Source organism: Vipera ursinii, assembly GCF_947247035.1.
Source record: "Vipera ursinii genome assembly, chromosome: 5".
Lineage (NCBI taxonomy): Eukaryota > Metazoa > Chordata > Lepidosauria > Squamata > Viperidae > Vipera > Vipera ursinii.
The window spans coordinates 26,429,457-26,450,237 of NC_139518.1; the positions used below are offsets into that span (position 1 = coordinate 26,429,457).

The 20,781-nt window shown below is 40.1% G+C and overlaps 1 protein-coding gene across 1 annotated transcript in view; it reads left to right on the forward strand.

The window, feature by feature from the left end:
* Positions 1-20,781, forward strand: part of WWTR1 (WW domain containing transcription regulator 1) — a 104,003-nt gene that overhangs the window by 52,240 nt on the left and 30,982 nt on the right. Inside the window, exon 2 of the mRNA XM_083364426.1 lies at positions 10,930-11,066. Within this exon, the coding sequence (XP_083220552.1) occupies positions 10,930-11,066 (137 nt within the window). The remainder of the gene's footprint in view (positions 1-10,929; positions 11,067-20,781) is intronic.

Sequence of the window (20,781 nt, forward strand, 5' to 3'; positions counted from 1 at the left end):
TCCAGTGATGGCTTCTTGAGTAGGGTACTGGCTGGCACCTCTTTAAAAGGAGCCAGAAATACCCCCTCCAGAAGGATGAATTCACCATCGCTTGGACCCAGCCATAGGATACCTCCCGGATGGCCTTAACCAGCCAGGGGAGTATGGATCTAATGTGCAGCTGCTGGTATTTACATTCATTAGGATTATGATTGTTTATGATTTCTTACATTTGCTGCTCTCCCTTTTCTATCCCTGGGTGTGTTGAAAGTAGTGCTGGTGATAATGTAGAAATTAATGCAATATAGTGGACTGTGCAATGTCTCCATCATGGCATAAAAGGCTTACAAACCTGGCCTGTATGTTAAGCTAACTTTTTTCCCTATTTAATTCCTTCCTTCCCCTGACTTTCTATTTTTCTTTCCCAATTAATAGCCAAAGTTCCCTGCCTTTGCACACCCCAACCTTCTATGTTTTAGAGTGTTCTTACTCATTTATTCATTAGATTTATATGGCTGCCTATCTTAAATACATGACTCTGGGTGGCTAGCAATATGTTAAAAGCATATAACACCCCACATAAAACACAAAGCAGCCAGGAACAATTAAAGAAGCAACAATCAGACATTCAGCTTAACCAACAAGCAGGCTTCATCAAGCACAGGGCCAAGTCTTCAGGGTCTTATGAAAGGCCAACAAGGTATTTATAAACATATATTTTTTTAAACCTGATGCATCCCATGAAGGCAACTATCAGGTTCTGCAGTCTGAAAACCTCTGGGCTGCCCTGTATGAGACACAGTTCTTTTTAGCGACCACAATTTATACTAGCAAGTTGTTCAGTGAAGCAGTCACTAAATGAAACCATAACTGTGCTTACGATCTTACTTCACCTTTCCTTTGCTTTCAGGCCTGTGGAAGTTGAAAATTCAAGGACTGGTCATGAAGTTACTTTTTCATCACCATTGTAACTACAAACAGTCACTAAACGAGGCTTTGAATCAGAATATAATTTTTTTTATTACATTTATATCTCGCCCTTCTCCGAAGACTCAGGGCGGCTTACAAGCTTAGCAGTAGCCTTCATTCTATGTATATGCCTGCTTGTTAGGGCTTTCACACACACCCCAAGCGGCATTATTACAAAGTCAGCTTAATTGCCCCCAACAATCTGGGTCCTCATTTTACCTACCTCGGAAGGATGGAAGGCTGAGTCAACCTTGAGCCTGGTGGGATGCGAACCTGCACTAATTGCAGGCAGCTGGTGTTACTTAAGGAGGCATCAGCCCACTGCTCCACCAAGGACTATTTTACTGTAGCTTTCTTGGCCTTTAGAAATATATTTTTCCTCTTCTCTGAGATCAACTGAAATAGAAATGCTAATTTTGAACCAGTCCTAGTGATTAAAAATAAGTAGGTTTTCCACCTTATGAAGTCAAGTAGCATTTGCTAACTTGAGCTTTTCTTTGAATTTAGAATAGAATAGAATAGAATAGAATAGAATAGAATAGAATAGAATAGAATAGAATAGAATAGAATAGAATAGAGCTGGAAGGAACCTTGGAGGTCTCTAGTCCAGCCCTCTGCTCAAGCAGGAGAACCTATACCATCTCAAACAAGTGACTGTCCTCTAGTCTCTTTTTAAAAATCTCCAGTGATGGAGCGCCCATGAGTTCTGGGGGCAAGCTATTCCACTGGTTAATTGTCCTCACTGTTTCTCCTTACTTCCAGGTCGCTTCTCTCTTTGATCAGTTTCCAGCCATTGTTTCTTGTCCTGCCCTCTGGCGCCTTGGTGAATAACGTGACCCCCTTTTCTTTGTGGCACCCCTCAAATACTGGAATACTGCTACCATGTCACCGCTATTTCTTCTTTTCTTTAGACTAGCCAAACCCAAGTCCTGCAGCTGTTCTTTGTATGTTTTAGTCTCCAGGCTTTTGATCATCTTAGTTGCTCTTCTCTGAATCTTTTCCAAACTCTCAACAACTTTTTTGTGACACGGTGACCAAAATTGGCTGCAATATTTCAGGTGTGGTCTTACTAGGTTTTATAAAGTGGTACTAATACCTCACATGATCTTGATTCTATGCCTCTGTTTATACAACCCAGGATTGTATTAGCTTTTTTGGCTGCTGGCTCATGGTTAAGTGATCGTCCACCAGAACTCCAAGGTCCCTCTCACAGTTACTGTTTTTAAGCCAGGTACAAATCTGTACTTGTACCTTTGATTTTTCTTGCCTAAATGAAAAACTTTGCTTTTCTCCACATTGAAACTCATTTTGTTAGGTAGGGCCCATTGTTCAAGTTTGTCAAGATCTTTTTGGATCCTTACTTGGTCTTCTGGGGTGTTGGCTAGTCCTGCCAATTTGATGAATTCCCCTTCAATTCCCTCATCTAAGTTATTGATGAAGATATTGAAGAGTACTGGGCCTAGGACGGAACCTTGTGGTACCCCACTGCTTACTTCTCTCCATGTAGATGTAGTGCCATTGAGGACTACTGTTGAGTTAGCCAGCTACAGATCCATTGAGTTAGCCAGCTACAGATCCATTTGGTGGTGATGTTGTCTATTCCATCATTTTCTAGCTTACCAAGGAGTAAGTTGTAGTCTACTTTATCAAATGCCTTACTGAAATCTAAAGTATACTACGTCCACAATATTTTGTCTATTAGTTTAGTCACTTTGTCAAAGAATGAAATAAGATTGGTTTGGCATAATTTGTTTTTAACAACCCTGTGCTGGCTACTAGTTATAACTTTGTTTGCTTGTAGTTGTTTGCAGATCCATTTTTTGATTATCTTTTCTTGGATCTTCCCAGGTATTGATGTTAAACTGATTGGTCTGTAGTTTCCTGGGTATGGTTTTTTTCTTTTCTTGAGGATGAGAACTGCATCAGCCCCTTTCCAATTCTAAGGTACTTCCCCTGTGCTTCAGGATTTTTGAAAGATGTGGTGCAGTGGTTGTGAGATACCATCTGCCAGCTCTTTCAGAACTCTGGGATGTAATCTGTCAGGCCCCAGTCAAGGTCGGATAGGAGTTCTCTTACCATTTTCCTGCTTATTTTAATTTTTGTTTCTAATTTGTCTTTTGCAATGGTTTTTTTTTGTATGTTGGGCTATGGTTTATTTTTGTGTGAAGACTGATGTAAAGTATGAGTTAAGCAGCTGTGCTTTCTCCCTGTTGTTACTTCCTTGCCATTTTCTCTCTTTAGTGGACTACAGTTTCCTTGACTTTTTTCTTGTTGTTAATATGTTGGAAGAAACTTTTTTATTATCCATGATTTCTGTTGCAAGTCTTTGTTCGTTCTGAGCATTTGCTCTCCTGACTTCATCTTTACATGTTCTGGCTGTCTGCTGATAATCAGCCATGGTAATGTCACTATTTTCCTCTTTCATATTGACCCATATGCATTCTGGAGAGATTTTATCTTTGGTCATGTGCATTTCTATAGATATGTAGAGTTGTAGAGTTCTCTTACATATAGTGCAACTTCCCCTCCTCTTTTTGTAGACCTGTTTCTTTTGAACAATTTTTATCCATCCATCAGTCCATTCCATTAATGGGTTTCGTCCCACCAGGTTTCTGTAATACCAACTACGTCATACCCTACCTCTTGTACTGTTGCTTCTAGTTCACCCTGTTTGTTCCCCAAGCTTCAAACAAGTTCAGCATCAAATGTTGATACAGAACATTCCTGTCTCTCTCTCTCTCCCAAATACAACTGTAACATTTTAGACCCTACAACTCTACATAATTTTAATATCTTTGCAAGCTCACTAGATATATTTTGAATCATGGATCTATTAATTTCCTCATTTGTAACTGTTTGAACAACAAACAGCAATGCATTGCTTGTACAGTAGACATTGCACTGTATATTTTTGAGGGCTGTCCAGAATATGGTTGAAATCCAAAACCTTGCTGATATAAGTGTGGTCATCTACTGGTTAAGTGAAATAATTTGCATGAAAGAAGAGCCATCACAGATTGAAAGAGATTCATTCATTCACTTTCCAGTAGAAGGAGTTTATGTGCATAGCAGTGAGTCATTGGATTGACTAAGAGAGGGTAATGAAGTTTCTGCATATAAAATATAAGAACCACAACTTACTCACTTTCAGATTTTTCACTACAAAACTAAGGATTCCAAAACTGTGTGTTTAATTTAAAAGCAGAAAGTCTTATACGTCTTATAGCTACACCAATTGCTATTGAAAAACAATGTTCACATTTTAGTCAACCATGAAAATCATTGATGATTTTAATATTAGGTTGTAATTTGGTAATAGAGCATGCTAAAGGAAAATGCTTTCGCCTGGGGAATTTGGACACGCCTGTTTGAAACTCTAGATCAGGGGTGTCCAAGCTTGGCAACTTTAAGACCTGTAGACTTCAACTCCAGCCAGTATGGCTATCATGAATTCTGGGAGTTGCCACAGTTGGACACCCCTGATCCATATATTGCTGCTTATTATTATTAGTAAGAATTAGACTTCAAAACTTCATTTCTTCCGGAAATGTTGAGCTCAGTCATCACATGTGAAAGGTACTAAGTTAGGAAAGGCTGGTGTGGAAATGGATTAATGATCTGATTTGATATATAGTAGCTTTCTATGTTCAATATTCAACTCTGCATAGCACAGCTACTTTGAGTAAAATCACAAGAAGACTTTAACAATTGGATAGTAATTACATGTGGGATGCCCTTTAGTTGATAAGTCAAAATTACTAAGTGATGTCTGATGATGTAATCTTTATAATGTTGCTTTTAAAAAAGTAATGTTTTCTTCCTTTTGTTTTATAATGTTGCTTTTAAAAAAGTAATGTTTTCTTCCTTTTGTTTCATCTTTCCCTTTTTAAAATATTTTATTTATCTCAAATTTATTTAAGCTTTTTTTGAAATTGCAAGTAAACAGTGGCGTAGCGTGGGTTGTCAGCACCCGGGGCAAGGCAACCGGAAGCGGAAATAGAGGGGCGGGCAGGCGGTGACGTCACGGCACTGCTGAAAAGACATGCCCCGCAGCGGCGTAGACTTTCCAAGAAGAGTCGCGCGCATGCGGGATGCTTCCGGGTCCCTCTCAAGGGCGGCTGGGCGGGGCTCCGACCTGCAAGAGCCGCTGCATTCAAGCTCGCACGTGAGCCCCGCTAAATAAAGCCACGCATGCGCACGAAGCTAGGCCGGCCGGCCAGCGGGTCCGTCTTCGCTCGGCCAAACCTGCCAGGGCGCCTGCGGGGCGCTTGCGGTTGGCTTGAGCCTGGGCGGAGAGTTGGCCGCTTCTATTTATTTTATTCAGTTTATGTGGCCGCCCATCTCACCTGCTGGACTCATTTCGCTTTGCAAGAAAGAGCAGCTCGAGAGCGGAGCCAAGCCAACTCTGTGCAGCCCTTGGGGCTCCCTGAGCAGCTCAGTGCGAGCGCCCCCCCAGATGTTGCGCCCGGTGCGGCCGGCCCCCTCTGCACCCCCCACGCTACGCCACTGCAAGTAAAAGGGCTTTATCTAAGCCTAACAGAATACTTTTTAAATGAATTGTTTGGATTTAGTGAAAAATAGTCCAGCTTTAAACGAGAATGCTGTAATTCATTCCAATTTTGTTTTGCCCTTAAATATTAAATGTATTGCTATTAATGCTAACTAATGCAAATATCAGACAGTCATCTGTTGAGGGATACAAGACAGTTTTTCTGACTTTACCAATATTTGACCAGACAGGACAGTGTTTTGGGGCAAAGGAAGAGAATCCATTGCTAAGAGCTGCATCTGGTGCTAGACAAGAGAACTGCAAGCCCTGTGCCTGCTCTTAAGATAGGGAGGATCAACCTGTGACTCCAAAATTTCTTTCTTGCAGCCCCAGAGATTCTTCTATTATTGCTGTAATTGATGGAACAATTTTCTGCCCCAACAAGGGAAGAAAGACATTACATCTGTAGCATAATCTCTAACATCAGATTAACATTGTAGTAGAAAACAAAAGGAATTCCTCAAACTCACAATAAGAAAACAAAAATCAGTTCCAGCCCCCTTCCATTTGCATCACAACCCATCCCTGCTGCCCTGGGCTCTTTCAAAATGTTAAATATTGCCCTCAGCCACTAAAAGGTTTCATCTTAAGCTTCCACCAAAAGGTTTCACCTGACTTAAGACATGATTTGGAGTGAACAATACAATCTCAGACAGAATAATGTATTAGGCTCAACCTGCCCAGCCTTGTTTCACTTGTTTTTGTCTTTCATCTGCATGCAAATCTAGATGATGTTTTGAGCTCTTCCTCTCCAGTTTATCTATCTCTCCTTTCAAAAAGCATAAATGCATCTCACATTTTCATGGAATTGCGGTTTCCTTATGTGTGAACTCCACTTGAAGAGAAGGTACTTTAGGGCCTTTTTATTTTGAAGATAGTTGTTATCAAGCTCAAAGTTATGAAAGGACAAGAAGCAGATGGCAGGCCTCTCCCTTTAGGGCGGGGCATCTCCAATGGCTACATTTGAAAGGGATGGAGAATTAACAGGAAAACCAGGCTGTGCAGTTCCCCTTTGGTCTAATTTGGTGAACAAGAAAGCAACTGCTGCTCCAGGGAGTGTTGTGACAAATGCGTTTCCCAAAAGAGTAGATAACACTTGGCACTGTGATATTTACAGCATGCCAGTAATAGGAGGGAGAATAGAGATCATGGCTGGAAACAATAGATGCCTATTTCACTGGCAGACTTATTAAAATAAACAACTTCATTTGTTGTCACTGTCATCTCTTAGAAGAGCTCTTTGCTTTGTTCATACCTTGAAGTAATTCAAACATTTTTCATATGTTAAATTACCAGTTTATCCAGTAAAGGAAGTTTCCATTTACTTTGAGTCAGATTTAGTCATTTATTAGATGTTCAACCTGCAGCTAACAAAATGAGGATCCTATATGTATTTCATAGCAGTTAAAGCCATTGTATCTATATGTGATAATAAAATAAATATATGTGTTCCTCACTTTTTGTACTGCTGTGAAAACAGACCATATCAGATTATATCCAGTTATATTAGTTGAATTTGGTTCCCACTGAAATCCATGTGAAGTTCATTTTAATATTGATTTCAGCGTGTCATAAATTTAAAAATGGAACTTGAATATAATCCAAGGGTTGGATTCACATGTTTCATTATGCCATAATATGTTTTCTCTGGTTTGTGATTACCACATAAACCCTATGATTTTTAAATCATTGTTTGCAGCTAATTGTGGCTTAGACCAAAAAAAGCAGTAATGACATATAGTAGCGTGGTGTATGAATTAGATCCTAAGGTGGTTTATTTTTTGTTATTTTCTTTGTCACCAAGAAAAAAAAACACTTTTCCACATATCTTTCCCCTTCTTATATTCAAATTCTCTTTTCTTTAGACTGTAATATTCTGTTACTTACACCACAAGAAATGTATTTTGATGCCTTTTATCAACTAGCAATAGAAGCCACAGTTATGTCTAACTCCCCCATGTGACATTAGTTTTTTGCACAATCAATAATTTATTATTAAGAATGATTGGGATTTCATATAAAAATTATTCTTTTACTGATAGATTAGAATTGTTATTTGATCATTATGTTGTCTTCCCGTGAGAGAAAGAGATATATATATAGAAAGGACAAACAGAAAATGGATCAACTTTCAAGCTTTTTTTTCATTAAGGAAGAACAGACAATTTTTAGAAATGGTATCCTATCAGATACACTTTTTCTTATGGATAGTTTAATTTCCCATCCTTTTTAATATGATCCCAGATTCTAGAGCTGAGAAAGAGCTAGAAGGATAATTTTCTATCTATATTCTTTGCCCCATGCATGATTCTGTAAATATTAATCACATTCCTCTCAATTTTTTGTTATCCTTAGGCCAGAACTCTTTTATATGTTGCTACCCACCTCCCCTTTTTTAGAAAGAAATATGTTGAGATTCCAGTCTGTTCGTTTTTAGCAACTTTTCTACACTACAATTTATTTATTTATTTATTTTTTATTTTAATCCCATTTATATCCCGCCCTTCTCCGAAGACTCAGGGCGGCTTACAATTTAAGCACAAACCAATGTGCTTAGCAGTAGCCTTCATTCTATGTATATGCCTGCTTATTAGGGCTTTCACATACACACCCCCAAGCGGCATTATTACAAAGTCAGCTTAATTGCCCCCAACAATCTGGGTCCTCATTTTACCTACCTGGGAAGGATGGAAGGCTGAGTCAACCTTGAGCCTGGTGGGATGCGAAACTGCACTAATTGCAGGCAGCTGGTGTTACTTAAGGAGGCATTAGCCCATTGCTCCACCAAGGCTCAATATATGTTAAACTACAGCATTCATAGTTCCTAAATACTTTGAACAAAAACTGGAATTGTAAGAGATGTCATCTAATGCATGTAGAGGCACTAAATATGTTTCAGTATTTTGTTTATTGAAAACAAAAGAGCTTAGAGCCTTAGACCTTTAGACAGCACAGAGTTGAAAAGAAGAGGAAAAAATGTTTAAATAATATAAAAGAGAAACAAGTGCTGGAAAGCACAACTAGAATTGAGAGAAACCTTGAAGTCAGGAAATGACTCACTAGATGAAAGGGAGGGCAAGTGATACAGAAAAAATAAAAGTGACTTTGAGCTACAGAGTCAAAAATCTGGGATAAAGGTGAAACTAAATTTTCATAGTTTTTAAAAGTTAAATCAGAATTTATGCCACCTCATATGCTAACTTTTTATTATTTATTTTATTTTCATTGTTACTTTTATTATCATTATTACTCATAAGAAATTTTTTTAAAACATTCATTGTACTTTTTTTTAAAAAAAAATTCAGTTCAGGTCTGCAAGTTGACAAGTATAAAATGATGAAGTACAACAAAGAGAGCACAAGTACAAGCAAAAATGAAGAGCAGTACAATGAATTTGTCATGGATGTCTTTTTTCTTGAGTAGATACAGGGCATTCTGATCTCTCCCTTCATTTTGAACAGTGGGCAGAGCTTAGAAGACTATGATGGTACTTCCTGTGGGAGGAGATAGCTGCACCTCCAGTTTTGTAATGCTAAGCTAGAAGAAAAACTCAAGCCCACTTGAGAAAGATAAAAACAAATAATAGATACAAATGGTTACTGAAATTGAATATGGCCCCTACATCATCGTTAGGGGCACAGTGCCTGGGTGGGCTGCATGCCTTGTTTCCGGTATAGAAAAAGGACCTTGGTATGTCTGGTGCTAAGTTTTCTTCAGGAGTCGGACTTAGGGAATTCTGTAGTTTGATAATATGTGGAGAAAGCCTAATTTTTTTCTAGGAGCTATTTTCTCTACAGGTAGTCCTTGACTTACAACAGTTTGTTTAGTGACCGTTTAAAGTTACAACAGCACTGAAAAAAGGGACTTATGACTGTTTTTCACACTTGGACCATTGTAGCATCCCCATGGGCACATGATCAAAATTCAAATGCTTGGCAACTGACTTGTATTTATGACCGCTACAGTGTCCCAAGGTCATATTATCACCTGCAGTGATTCATATAACAACTGTAACAAGGAAGGTAATAAAATCAGGCAAAACTCACTCAACAAATGTTTTGCTTAGCAACAGAAATGTTGGACTCAGTTGTGCTCATAAGTCAAGGACTATCTTGACTAAAAGAAACAAAATCATACCAACATGAACGCCAGGTTTGCGAAGTAGTCCGTACAAGGGAGCACAGCCAGATGAACTAATTCTACCTTGGGAGGCAGGGAGAAGAGCGAAAACCAGGGCAACAGGGCAACAATAATAAGTGGCCACAGCCTGCAGAGGTATTTGGATGTGGCAAACATTTCAAGAGGGACCCTCCTTAGTTTCTTGGGCTATAAAGGCAATGGCAGGAAAAATATACTTTCAGACTTACAGGGTTCTGTTAATGTAACCTTACAATAAATCAGAGCTCATTCTTCTGGGTGTGCCACTTGTATGCTCTACCTCGCAAGGCTGACATTGATGATGGCATAGTTTTGTTTCTTTTACATATCTAGATGAAATCATATATGCGACTGGTAAAAGTTCCTCAGGGCGCTAGAATAGAAAGAAGGCCTTGCTAAATCCAATTACAGGTGTGTAATTGAAGCTAGCTGTTACAAGTAGCTAACTATATGTGTACACAAGTTGGAAGGCAGGTTGGAATTGGAAATTGAATCATATTTTCCCAGATGAATTGCCATCAGAGTTAGAGCTACTTCTGGAAAGAGGAGAAAGGAACTATCCCACTATAGAATTCATGGGCTCTGCTACAGGAAACTACCGTATTTTCCGGCGTATAAGACGACTGGGCGTATAAGACAACCCCCCCAACTTTTGAGATGATTTTCATGGGTTAAAAAGTCATCTTATATGCCAGAAAATATGGTAGTTCAAGAGAAATCTACGTATTTGGAGGCAGGATATTCTAAAGAAAAGGATTTGGAAAAATAGAAAATAATAAAATAATGAAGAAATTTCAGGTTATATGTAATTAATGCAATAAAGGGTAGTAATTTTAGGTAAAAAGAAGCTTTACTTTTGGAAGATTCAAGAATTCTCAGATGTCTCAAGAACTTCACCCTTGAAATTTTTCCAGAGTTTGCATATTCCTATCTTTGTTTGCAAGACTACATCCAATAATACAGAGATATTCAAATGCAGCTGAGTAATTTCAATACACAGATTGATGGCTTCTTCAGAGAATAGCCTTGTAGATATCCTGATTTTGGCATATTGTTTATTCTTCTCAAAAACAGATATTTTATCAGGTCTGTGATCGTGGTAAAGTAATATGACAGAAGAGTGAACAAATAGCAATTTTGGATGCTTATATGTGTTGATATTGTGATGCCAAGAAAAAGTAGGGAGGCAGACTAATGGCATAAACAAATAAGAAACATCTAATTGGAATTAGGATTGGAATAATCTTAATAACTCCCAACTTTCTCTTTTTTAGCCACATAGAGAAAATTACAACTTGGCAAGATCCTCGAAAGACTATGACCCAGCCATTAAATCACATGAGCCATCATCCTTCAACCACTTCCACCTCAGTATCACAACGATCAATGGCCATGTCGCAACCCAACCTTGGTGAGTAATAGGAAGAGGAGCAAGGGTTCCAAATAATTGTGACCTTCCTTCTAATCTCTTTTATTGACAAACAATATAATTGGTTGACTGTGCATAAAGATGAATAAACTTTGGGGACTAAGTCCAACAATTAGAGTGAGTCAGAAAGTACAGAAGCTTCTTGATGAATATCCAAGATCCCTATGGAAACCTTTTGGACCTAGCAAATTCTTGTTCATTTAATTGTATCAAATATACTATTTGTTAAGGAAATTAATTTGTGAACATCTGTTTCACTTGTTCTCATCTGAGAACAACACTTGTGTCTCATCTTGTGGACAAATTTACAAGGTTTAAAAAGATTTTTTTTAATTTGAAAAGTTAATTTTGTATTGTTTACATGGTAGTTAACTGTACTTAAATGGAACTTTTATTTAACTCCAACTAACCTTAACTCCATGCTTAATTGAAGTAACATATATTAATACAGTTGATGTTACTTCTGTACAGAAATACATAAAATTGTACTGTATTCTTTTATGATGGTAATCAAAAATTATGGTAAACTAGGATCTGAAATAGATATTTCAGTTCTGGGTAAGATGAAACCTATTTATTTATTTGTTTGTTTATATTTCCTATTTTTTAACTGCCCATCTCCCTCAGATCTGTGGAAGTAATTAATATATATTATAATCCTAATACTAAATTGTGGTTAAAACTGATAAGGAAAGAGAAGAAGGAGTACATATCTATATATAAAGGCTTCCTTTTACTGAGTTTGACTTTTGATCTATTTATCTCATATATTTGCAAAGATTGGCAATGAATAAAAAAATTCCAGAGTAGTCTTTCTCCAGCTATAGCTGGCAATACCGGTGATTAGCTCTGGATTTGTTATATGTCCTAAATTAGATTTTTTGGTGTGTGAGTTGGAGTTCCTAATTGCATTGTATTTTTCCAGAACTTAGATAGCATGCTAATCCTCAGCATTTAGCAACTTTATCTAGCCGAAGGAAAAATAATGTTTTTGGTTCAAATTTGAAGGTTAAAAAGCAGATTTTTTTTAGACCAGCCCATGAATCCTGAAACCAGGCCTGTTGAGCCAACATTCTCCTAGACCAGGGGTAGGCAACCTCGGCTCTTTTATGACTCATGGACTTCAACTCCCAGAATTCCTGAGCCAGCCTGGAATGGAATGGAAATTGGATAAGGAGTCAGACGTAATAGCCTGGCCAAAATCTGTTCAAAAGCAGATTTTGTATTTCTGTCTTTTGCCTTAAGATATTTAAGCGACAAAAATTATATTGCACAATGTGCCATGAACAAGGTAGAGAGTAAAGTTTTTCTAGGTGTCTGTCCTGGTCTGTTCTTATGTGGGTTTTTACTGTTGGGCTGCTTCCTATTATGAGCTGAAAAAAATGATTTTTTCCCCTGAATAGCTTATCCACTTTTACTTCGCTTTTCATCTTGTATTTCAAGAAAAGGTACAAAAAACCCTGGCAGATATTTTATTAGTAAAGATTTCTGATTAAATAGAATAAAGAAAAAATAAATTGAAATTCAGTTTTTAAAAGTACCAATTCTGGCTCTCCCATCTTTTTTGTGTCTGATCTTTGTAGCACAATAATTTGATTTGTTTACTTGTACATGTTACTGATCTAAACTACAAATGGCAACCATTTCCATCATTGGCCATACTGGCAGATATAGTTCAGTCAGATTCGGAGAATCGTAGATCCCCTATCTCTGCTTTATTGGTTATGATGAGCAAATCGTCTCCAGCTTGTGCATATAGTGTAGAACCCATATCAATATTGGGACTGTTTTATGTTGGGTCTAGGTTGTTTCTTTCTCCTAATATGGTTAGACAGAAGAAATAGATTTCTAAACCAGAAGAAGATTTGGGTGGGGGATGAAGGTTCGTTCTCTGAGCTTGCGGATTGGTTTCTGAATGTTTCATTGCCAGGCTAGGTTAACATCTTCAGTGGAGTTTAGGGGATGTCATTGTCAGTGTGGTCAATACGTCTTATGTTGGGTCAGGTGTGGGTGTGTCAAGTCATTCAGGCCACAGTTGTCGCAAAGGTGTTTTTTCAAAAGGCAGCTGGACTGGTTTTTGTCTTGAAGAAAAACAAAATGTTTTGTTCTTCTTCCTCAAGGAAAAAAACAACAGTCAAATTGCCTTTTGAAAAAGCACCTTTGAGACCTTGACCAAGTGGTGATTATTTCCAAGTTATTTTTGCTTGAATGGAGACATATATATATCATGTGTCTACCACAGTATATTTACAGTGTACTCTAATACACGTTTCTTCAAATTGATGAGAAATTATATACAAGTGGAGAGCACAGTGGTAGGTATTTGATTCTTCTTCCAAAAGGAATATTAGGGGGAAAAATACTCTCTTGCATAAAACACCAAAGTGAACTAAGGTTCTGCTTTTAGTACAAATGTTCTTTCCTTTTGTATATTTGTCCTGTTCTTAAATAGCCCCATTACCTTTGCTAGAGCTGAGGATTTCTTGTTGCATGAGATTGTGAAATTGCTTTTTATTGCTTTGAAACTTCCTCTGTTGTTATGCACTGCTAGTATTACTACTACTATGGCTGTACTACTTTTTGCAATACATATATTTCCAAAACCATCCCTTGTTTCACCCCCCTCCGTCCCTCCAGGCCCGAAAGGAACTCTGTTCTAGGGACATCTTTATAATGAATTTCAAAGTAATGATAGAATCCAGATAGTGGAGAAGGTTCCAGTCTTTTGGAACAAGTGTGCAACCTGCATGCCACCTGCAGCCCCAAATTCACAGACCCTGGTGTGTCATCGCAAAATCTGAAGGCAAGATAGCTAGTTTTCATTAACATACTTTTCAACAAATTAATTTTAAAGAGGCTCCTTTACACGTTTGCAAGCTGTTAGCTCCCCGAGAAAAAGCCTAAGAGAAAGAGAGTTACTGCCTACCCTTGTTTTAAAATAACTTTCCCAAACCAGGTGGCCGCCAGATACTTTGTCGTTACCATCTTCTCTTACTAGCACAGCAGTTGGGCCTGCTGTATGCTGAGCAAAGGAACTATAGTCTAATGCAGCTGAAGAAAGATATCCTGGAAATGATAGACCTGGTAGTATTGTTAGTTCATCCCAACTCTAAAAGATCTAGATTTGTATGCTTCCAGGCACAGAAGGACAAAATGCCTGTACTGTTCTTCTAGTTGTACTGCTTGTCTTGGTGTTGCTGGCATCAGAATGTGCCTGCTTCTGCTGCTTTACCTTTCCTCCCAACCGGCAGGCAATCTGGCAGGAACATTAAGACATAATCTGTGCCATAGAAAAGGGATTCCTCTGTTATCCCCTTCTTCGGATCCTTCCTGCTGGTTGACTGAAGAAGCTGTAGGCCTCATCCGTCTTTGCTGGGCTTTGATTGACAAGAGGCAAATGGGAAAACTTGTCTGATGTTCAAATTTGATGCCATGCAAGAAGAATCAAGGAAAGGAAGAGAACAAATAGCTGTCGACTTGAAAACTCAGCTTGGGAGTCCAAGTTTAGGTCTAAGTTGCCAATCTCTTGCCTTCTCTCTTCATTAAAATATCTTCTCCTCTGCCTTCCACCCACATCATCAAACTGAGGCTCTGGGCCATTATTTCTTGGCAGGAGAAAGAGGAATTTGAGACCTGACACACCTATATAAATTGCAGTCTAATGGCCGTTTGGAGGAAGGTCCTATTAATCTCTTTCCTTTTAAAAAATGGGGGAAAAATCAGTTTATTTAGGTCTTTGCTTCTTCATGTATGCTGTAAGGGTTGCAGTGGGCCATTTGGGATTCTGTGTCTTTTTTTTTTTACTTCCTTCCTATAAGAAACCCCATAAAAGAACCAAGTTTTTTTTTAACCTGCTGTATTATTATCGGTATGTATACAAGCTGCTTCTGATGTATTTGTCACATGTCAAAGGTGGGGAAACCAAGGCCAGAGATGATATTTGCTACAGCCTCTGGAGAGGACATATCCCCTCAATGAATTTTTTTATTATTATTATTTTTTAATTTTTTAAATTCCATTTATATCCCGCCCTTCTCCGAAGACTCAGGGCGGCTTACAAGCTTAGCAGTAGCCTTCATTCTATGTATATGCCTGCTTATTAGGGCTTTCACACACACACCCCCAAGCGGCATTATTACAAAGTCAGCTTATTGCCCCCAACAATCTGGGTCCTCATTTTACCTACCTTGGAAGGATGGAAGGCTGAGTCAACCTTGAGCCTGGTGGGATGCGAACCTGCACTAATTGCAGACAGCTGGTGTTACTTAAGGAGGCATTAGCCCACTGCTCCACCAAGGCAAAAGCTCTTTCTGTTTCAAATTGTGCTGCATTATTCAGTACCCTAAAATTAATAGACAGGTGCTAGATGGGTTTCAAAATAAATCATGTAATTTTTCTGGAGAAGCAAAGTAATTGATAAAAAAGAAGATAGAAGCATAAGACTTATTCAAAAGTGCTTTTGTCTTTAAGTAGCCATGTATAAGATTGCTCTCTCAGACCTCAATTTATCATAAGCAGGAAGCAGGTGAACTGCAGAACTGACTAAAATAGCTTGGCTCCATTACTCCCTGGCTCTCATCCTCCGTTCTTCCCTGTTTCTGTTTCGTGGCCTCCTGACCAACTTATTATATATGTTGCCCTCCAGTCAAAAGTATTTTGAGAAAATTCAAGTAGCTGGCATTACACATTTCTCTCTCTCTCTCTCTCTCTCTCTCTCTCTCTCTCTCTCTCTCTCTCTCTCTCTCTCTCTGTGTGTGTGTGTGTGTGTGTGTGTTTCTCCCAGGATTTAAGCACAAAGGCCCAGAAGTGTTGTTAGGCTTTAATTATTCAAGATCCAGGTAGAAATTAGTTCTTAGTGACTATAAGGGGTTTTTTTCTTTGTCATTCTTTTCAAACCTGAATAGAAAGTTTTCTACTGACTTAGGACAGTACAGGGTTTTTATTTAATACTTTACAGATTTTTGAACCACTGTGTACTCTCAACTGGAAAGCAGTATTTTTGCTGACCTTGTTGGAAGACTAATGCTGTTTCTGGGAAATAAGTGAAACAGGCAGTTCTTTGTTGGCAAGAGCAAAGAGAAAGAGAGGAGAGGGTGACGGCTTCCCCCCCCCCTTCCCTTTCATAATGCCGTGACTAAGTCAGAAGTGTAATGTGGCTGGATTTTCTTCCTATCTCTGCAAACATATGTTTTTCATCAGACTGCTTTGCATGACACTTGATACTCTTGAGTAGGGATGAAATATATAAATAGGGACCAGTTCACAACTGACTAGAGATCCTAATAAAACCTACTGGAGCTTTAACTATCCCAGTATTGAAATACAATTTCCAGAGTTTATATAAGTATTGTTAAAACTGCACAGTGCAGAATATCAAAAGTATAACAAAACCATTGGTCAGAGTTTATTCCTTTAGTAAACTATTATAATTTATCAGTGTTTATGCCTCATTATACTCATTGGTATCTTCCCACTTAGAAGCATGTTAAGGAAAAATCTTATGTTGTCCTAGCCTGTAGACAGTTTATGGGAATATGAGTCAGAAAAGCAAATTACCACAGATAGTGAAGGCTTTTGTAATAATGGCAAATGAAATATTTAGAGGAAAAATACAAGCAATTCTGTTCTGAGACAAGAGACCCCATTCTGATAATTTTCAGATTTGTTAGACTTTATCTGGGTGGGAATTATAGGAATTCAATAAATCTGGACGTCACCAGAATTATATTTAATTCTTTTGTAATGGCTAAGATACTGTTTTCTGCTACATTCTTGAATAATAGGGAATGTTACCCCCCCCCAATTTCATTGACAGATTAGTAGCTAAGATTAGATTTTAGAGCAATCTGAGGACCTAGAGGCATGATTCCCAGAAGTCCCCTAAAAAACTATTATGTGATTTACTGCCATTTTGAAGCAAAGTACACTTCCGCTATGTCACCCCCCGCCGCTGGATGGTGGAGCCGACCAGGTGGTTCCGTCCCAGGCGCCTAATGGACCCAGAACGGTTCCAGATGGTGCTTGGGTCTTTACCTATCTCACTCACAGCCCGGTCAATGCCTTGGTGGATGCCTGGGAAAGGGCGGCCACCGAGGTACTCGACCGTGTTGTACCATTGCGACCCCAGACCCGGCACAGATCCCGTTGGACCCCATGGTTTTCTGTGGAGCTCCAGGAGATGAAGCGTCGGAGACGGGGTCTAGAGAGCGGTTGGAGGTCCACTCGGTCTGAATTTGACCGATTGCGGCTAAGAGCCTTCACAAGGTCTTACCTCGCTGCTATGAGGACGGCGAAGTCTAATTACTTTGCTGCCCTCATCGCGTCCGCAGATAATCACCCAGCCACCCTGTTTAGGGTGATTTGCTCTCTCCTTGATCGGGAGACGAGGGAGGAACCCTTACAGGGGCAGGCTGAAGAGTTTAGTCATCATCTGGTGGACAAAATCTCTCAGATCTGGACCGGTTTGGACTCTGACTGGGCAGAGTCTGGCGTGGAGGAATCGAGCGGTCTTGAGCATGTTATCTGGACTGAGTTCGACCCTGTGGACAGGACCATGAGGAGACTGAGCTCCACCACTTGTTTACTGGACCTGTGCCCCTCCTGGCTGGTTTATGCAGCCTGGGAGGAGACACGAGGCTGGTTTCAGGCAGTAATAACTGCTTCCCTGAAGGAGGGCATCTTTCCCTCTGCCTTGAAGGAGGCGGTGGTGAGACCCCTCAAGCAGCCTGTCCTGGACCCGGCTGTTTTAAATAACTACCGTCCGGTCTCCAACCTTCGCTTTTTGGCGAAGGTTGTTGAGAGTGTGGTGGCGCATCAGCTTCCTCTGTTCCTGCAGGAAGCTGATTATCTTGACCCGTACCAATCGGGTTTCAGGCCCGGGTACAGCATGGAGACGGCATTGGTCGCGCTGGTGAATGATCTCTGGCGGGCTCGGGACAGGGGATGTTCCTCTGTCCTAGTCCTTTTAGACCTCTCAGTGGCTTTCGATACCATCGATCATGGTATCCTACTGCGGCGTCTCAGGGGGTTGGGAGTGGGAGGCACTGTTTTACGGTGGTTCTCCTCCTACCTCCTGGGCCGCTCGCAGTCGGTGTTGACAGGAGGGCAGAGGTCCGCCCCGAGGTCTCTCACTTGTGGAGTCCCTCAGGGGTCAGTCCTCTCTCCCCTCCTGTTCAACATCTACATGAAACCGCTGGGCGAGCTCATTCGTGGTTTCGGGGTGGGGTATCATCAGTACGCTGATGATACCCAACTTTTTCTTTCCACCCCGAACCAACCCAGTGATGCACTCGACATGATGTCCCGTTGTCTGGAGGCGGTCCGGGTTTGGATGGGGAGAAACAGGCTTTGTCTCAATCCTGCCAAGACTGAGTGGCTGTACATACCGGCATCTCGGGTTAGCCAGGTTGTTCCATCATTAATGATGGGGGGGTGAGGTGTTACCCCCCGTTGATAGGGCTCACAACTTAGGCATCCTCTTGGATTCACGGCTCAAATTTGAAGACCATATAGGAGCCGTTACCAGGGGGGCTTTTGCCCAGCTTCACCTGGTGCGCCAGTTGCGGCCCTATCTGGACCAAGATGCCCTACGCACAGCCACCCATGCGCTCGTGACCTCCCGGTTAGACTACTGCAACGCCCTTGAGGACCACTCGGAGGCTTCAACTGGTGCAGAATGCAGCCGCACGAGTTGTGATGGGAGTTTCCCGATACTCCCGTGTAACACCTCTTCTCCGTGAGCTGCATTGGCTTCCGGTTGCCCTCCGGGTGAGATTCAAGGTGCTAGTAATGACCTATAAAGCCCTAAATGGCTTGGGTCCGGATTATCTAAGGGAACACCTGCTGCCGGCATTAACCTCCCATCGTCCTATGCGCTCCCACAGGGAGGGCCTTCTCAGGGTACCGCCGTTTAAGGAATGCCGGTGGGTTATTCCCAGGGGAAGGGTGTTCTCTGTGGGCGTGCCGGCCCTATGGAACCAACTTCCCACAGAACTCAGGACTGCCCCCGACCTTCGCTCATTTCGCCGGGACTTGAAAACCTGGTTCTTCGAGCTGTTTGGCCCAGACTGAGGGGTTTTAATTTAATTTAATTTAATTGGGTTTTAGTTTAACTTCAGGGATTGTAATTTCATTAATAGTTTTAATTGATTTTAAATTTGTATACTATGTATTTTAATTTTCCCTGTAAACCGCCCTGAGTCCTACGGGAATAGGGCGGTATATAAATTTAAATAATAAATAAATAAATAAATAAATAAATAAATAAATAAATAAATAAATAAATAGAATATTAAGCTGTAAATAGGTGTGGTGCAGGTTTTGTTTTACTATCCTTTAAATTCCCCCCAAAACATGGGTCAACTCCTCCAGAACTTCCTTTCCCCTCCAGTTCTTACATCAACATTTTTCCTACTATAATAGTTCTTTTATCATTGTGCTTATTTATGTAAAATGTTTATAGCCTGCTCGCCAGGGGCATCTATGGCGATATCAAAAAACAAACATGGCTGGAACCACACGACTGAAGCTTCACTTCTTTTTTATAAGCCAGATTTACTTCATATTTACTTCTTGGACCACCACTTACCCCATGGATGCCTTCTCTCCACACTTTTTTTAAAAAAACAGGATATACAAACCACAAATAGAGAAATCTAGTAAACATTTATTATCCACAATAGAGGACCCACAAAGAAGAATGGCTCAAGTTATTCTCTAAAGCACCAGTAGTACCAACCTAGAACTAAGGAGAAATTTCCTGACAGTTAGAACAATTAATCAGTAGAATGACTTGGCTCCAGAAGATGTGAATGCTCCAACACTGGAAGTTTTTAAGACGATATTGGACAACCATTTGTCTGAAGTGGTACAGGGTTTGGACTAGAAGACCTCCAAGATCTCTTTCAACTCTGTTATTCTGTTATTCTTATATTTTCCAGACAGTAATGTTCCTGCATTACTGTATATTTTCCATCCTATGTTGGGGCTTTCTGTTTATTTCCCCTATGCTGATAGAGAAATTTCAAATTAAATTAAGCCATTCTAAATTATGAGGTGAGAGTCAGTATAATGTACCAGCGGTTTTGAAAGTATATGATTAGGATATTCATATCATTCACAGATGGCCTGATTTCCATTTACTGCAGCACAAAGCCAAAAATACAGTGGCCATTTGTGGAGGAAAAGGCAGTCTTTGTTTAAATGGTATAGATCAAGGCTTTTCAACTTTTTCACCCATTGTACCACTTTTAGGATATGGCAACATCCGAGTACCACCAGTCACCTAGCAAGGTGTCAAAAACTTGATGACCAAAAAAAAAGGAAAAAAGTGATGAAGAACAGGTAGTCCTCGACTTACAACAGTTCGCTTAGTGACTGTTTGAAGTTACAATGGCACTGAAAAAAGTTCCCCCCAAGCTACAGCCAAGCAAGACACCTGCCTGCCTGCCCAGTGGTGCTTTTCCTCCTGTCTGAGGTTTTCATTGTTGTGAGCATTTCTGTTGAGGATTGGCAGCAGGGGTGGGGTGGGGGGGTGTTTAGTTTTTATTCCTCCCTCCCTTTGCTGGGTGGTTTCAGCAGGTTTTGGTCACTTCACATGACCTTGGGACACTGTGACCGTCATAAATATGAATCAGTTGCCAAGCATCTGAATGTAAATCACAAGACCCTGGAGATGCTGCAACATTCCAGCTGATCA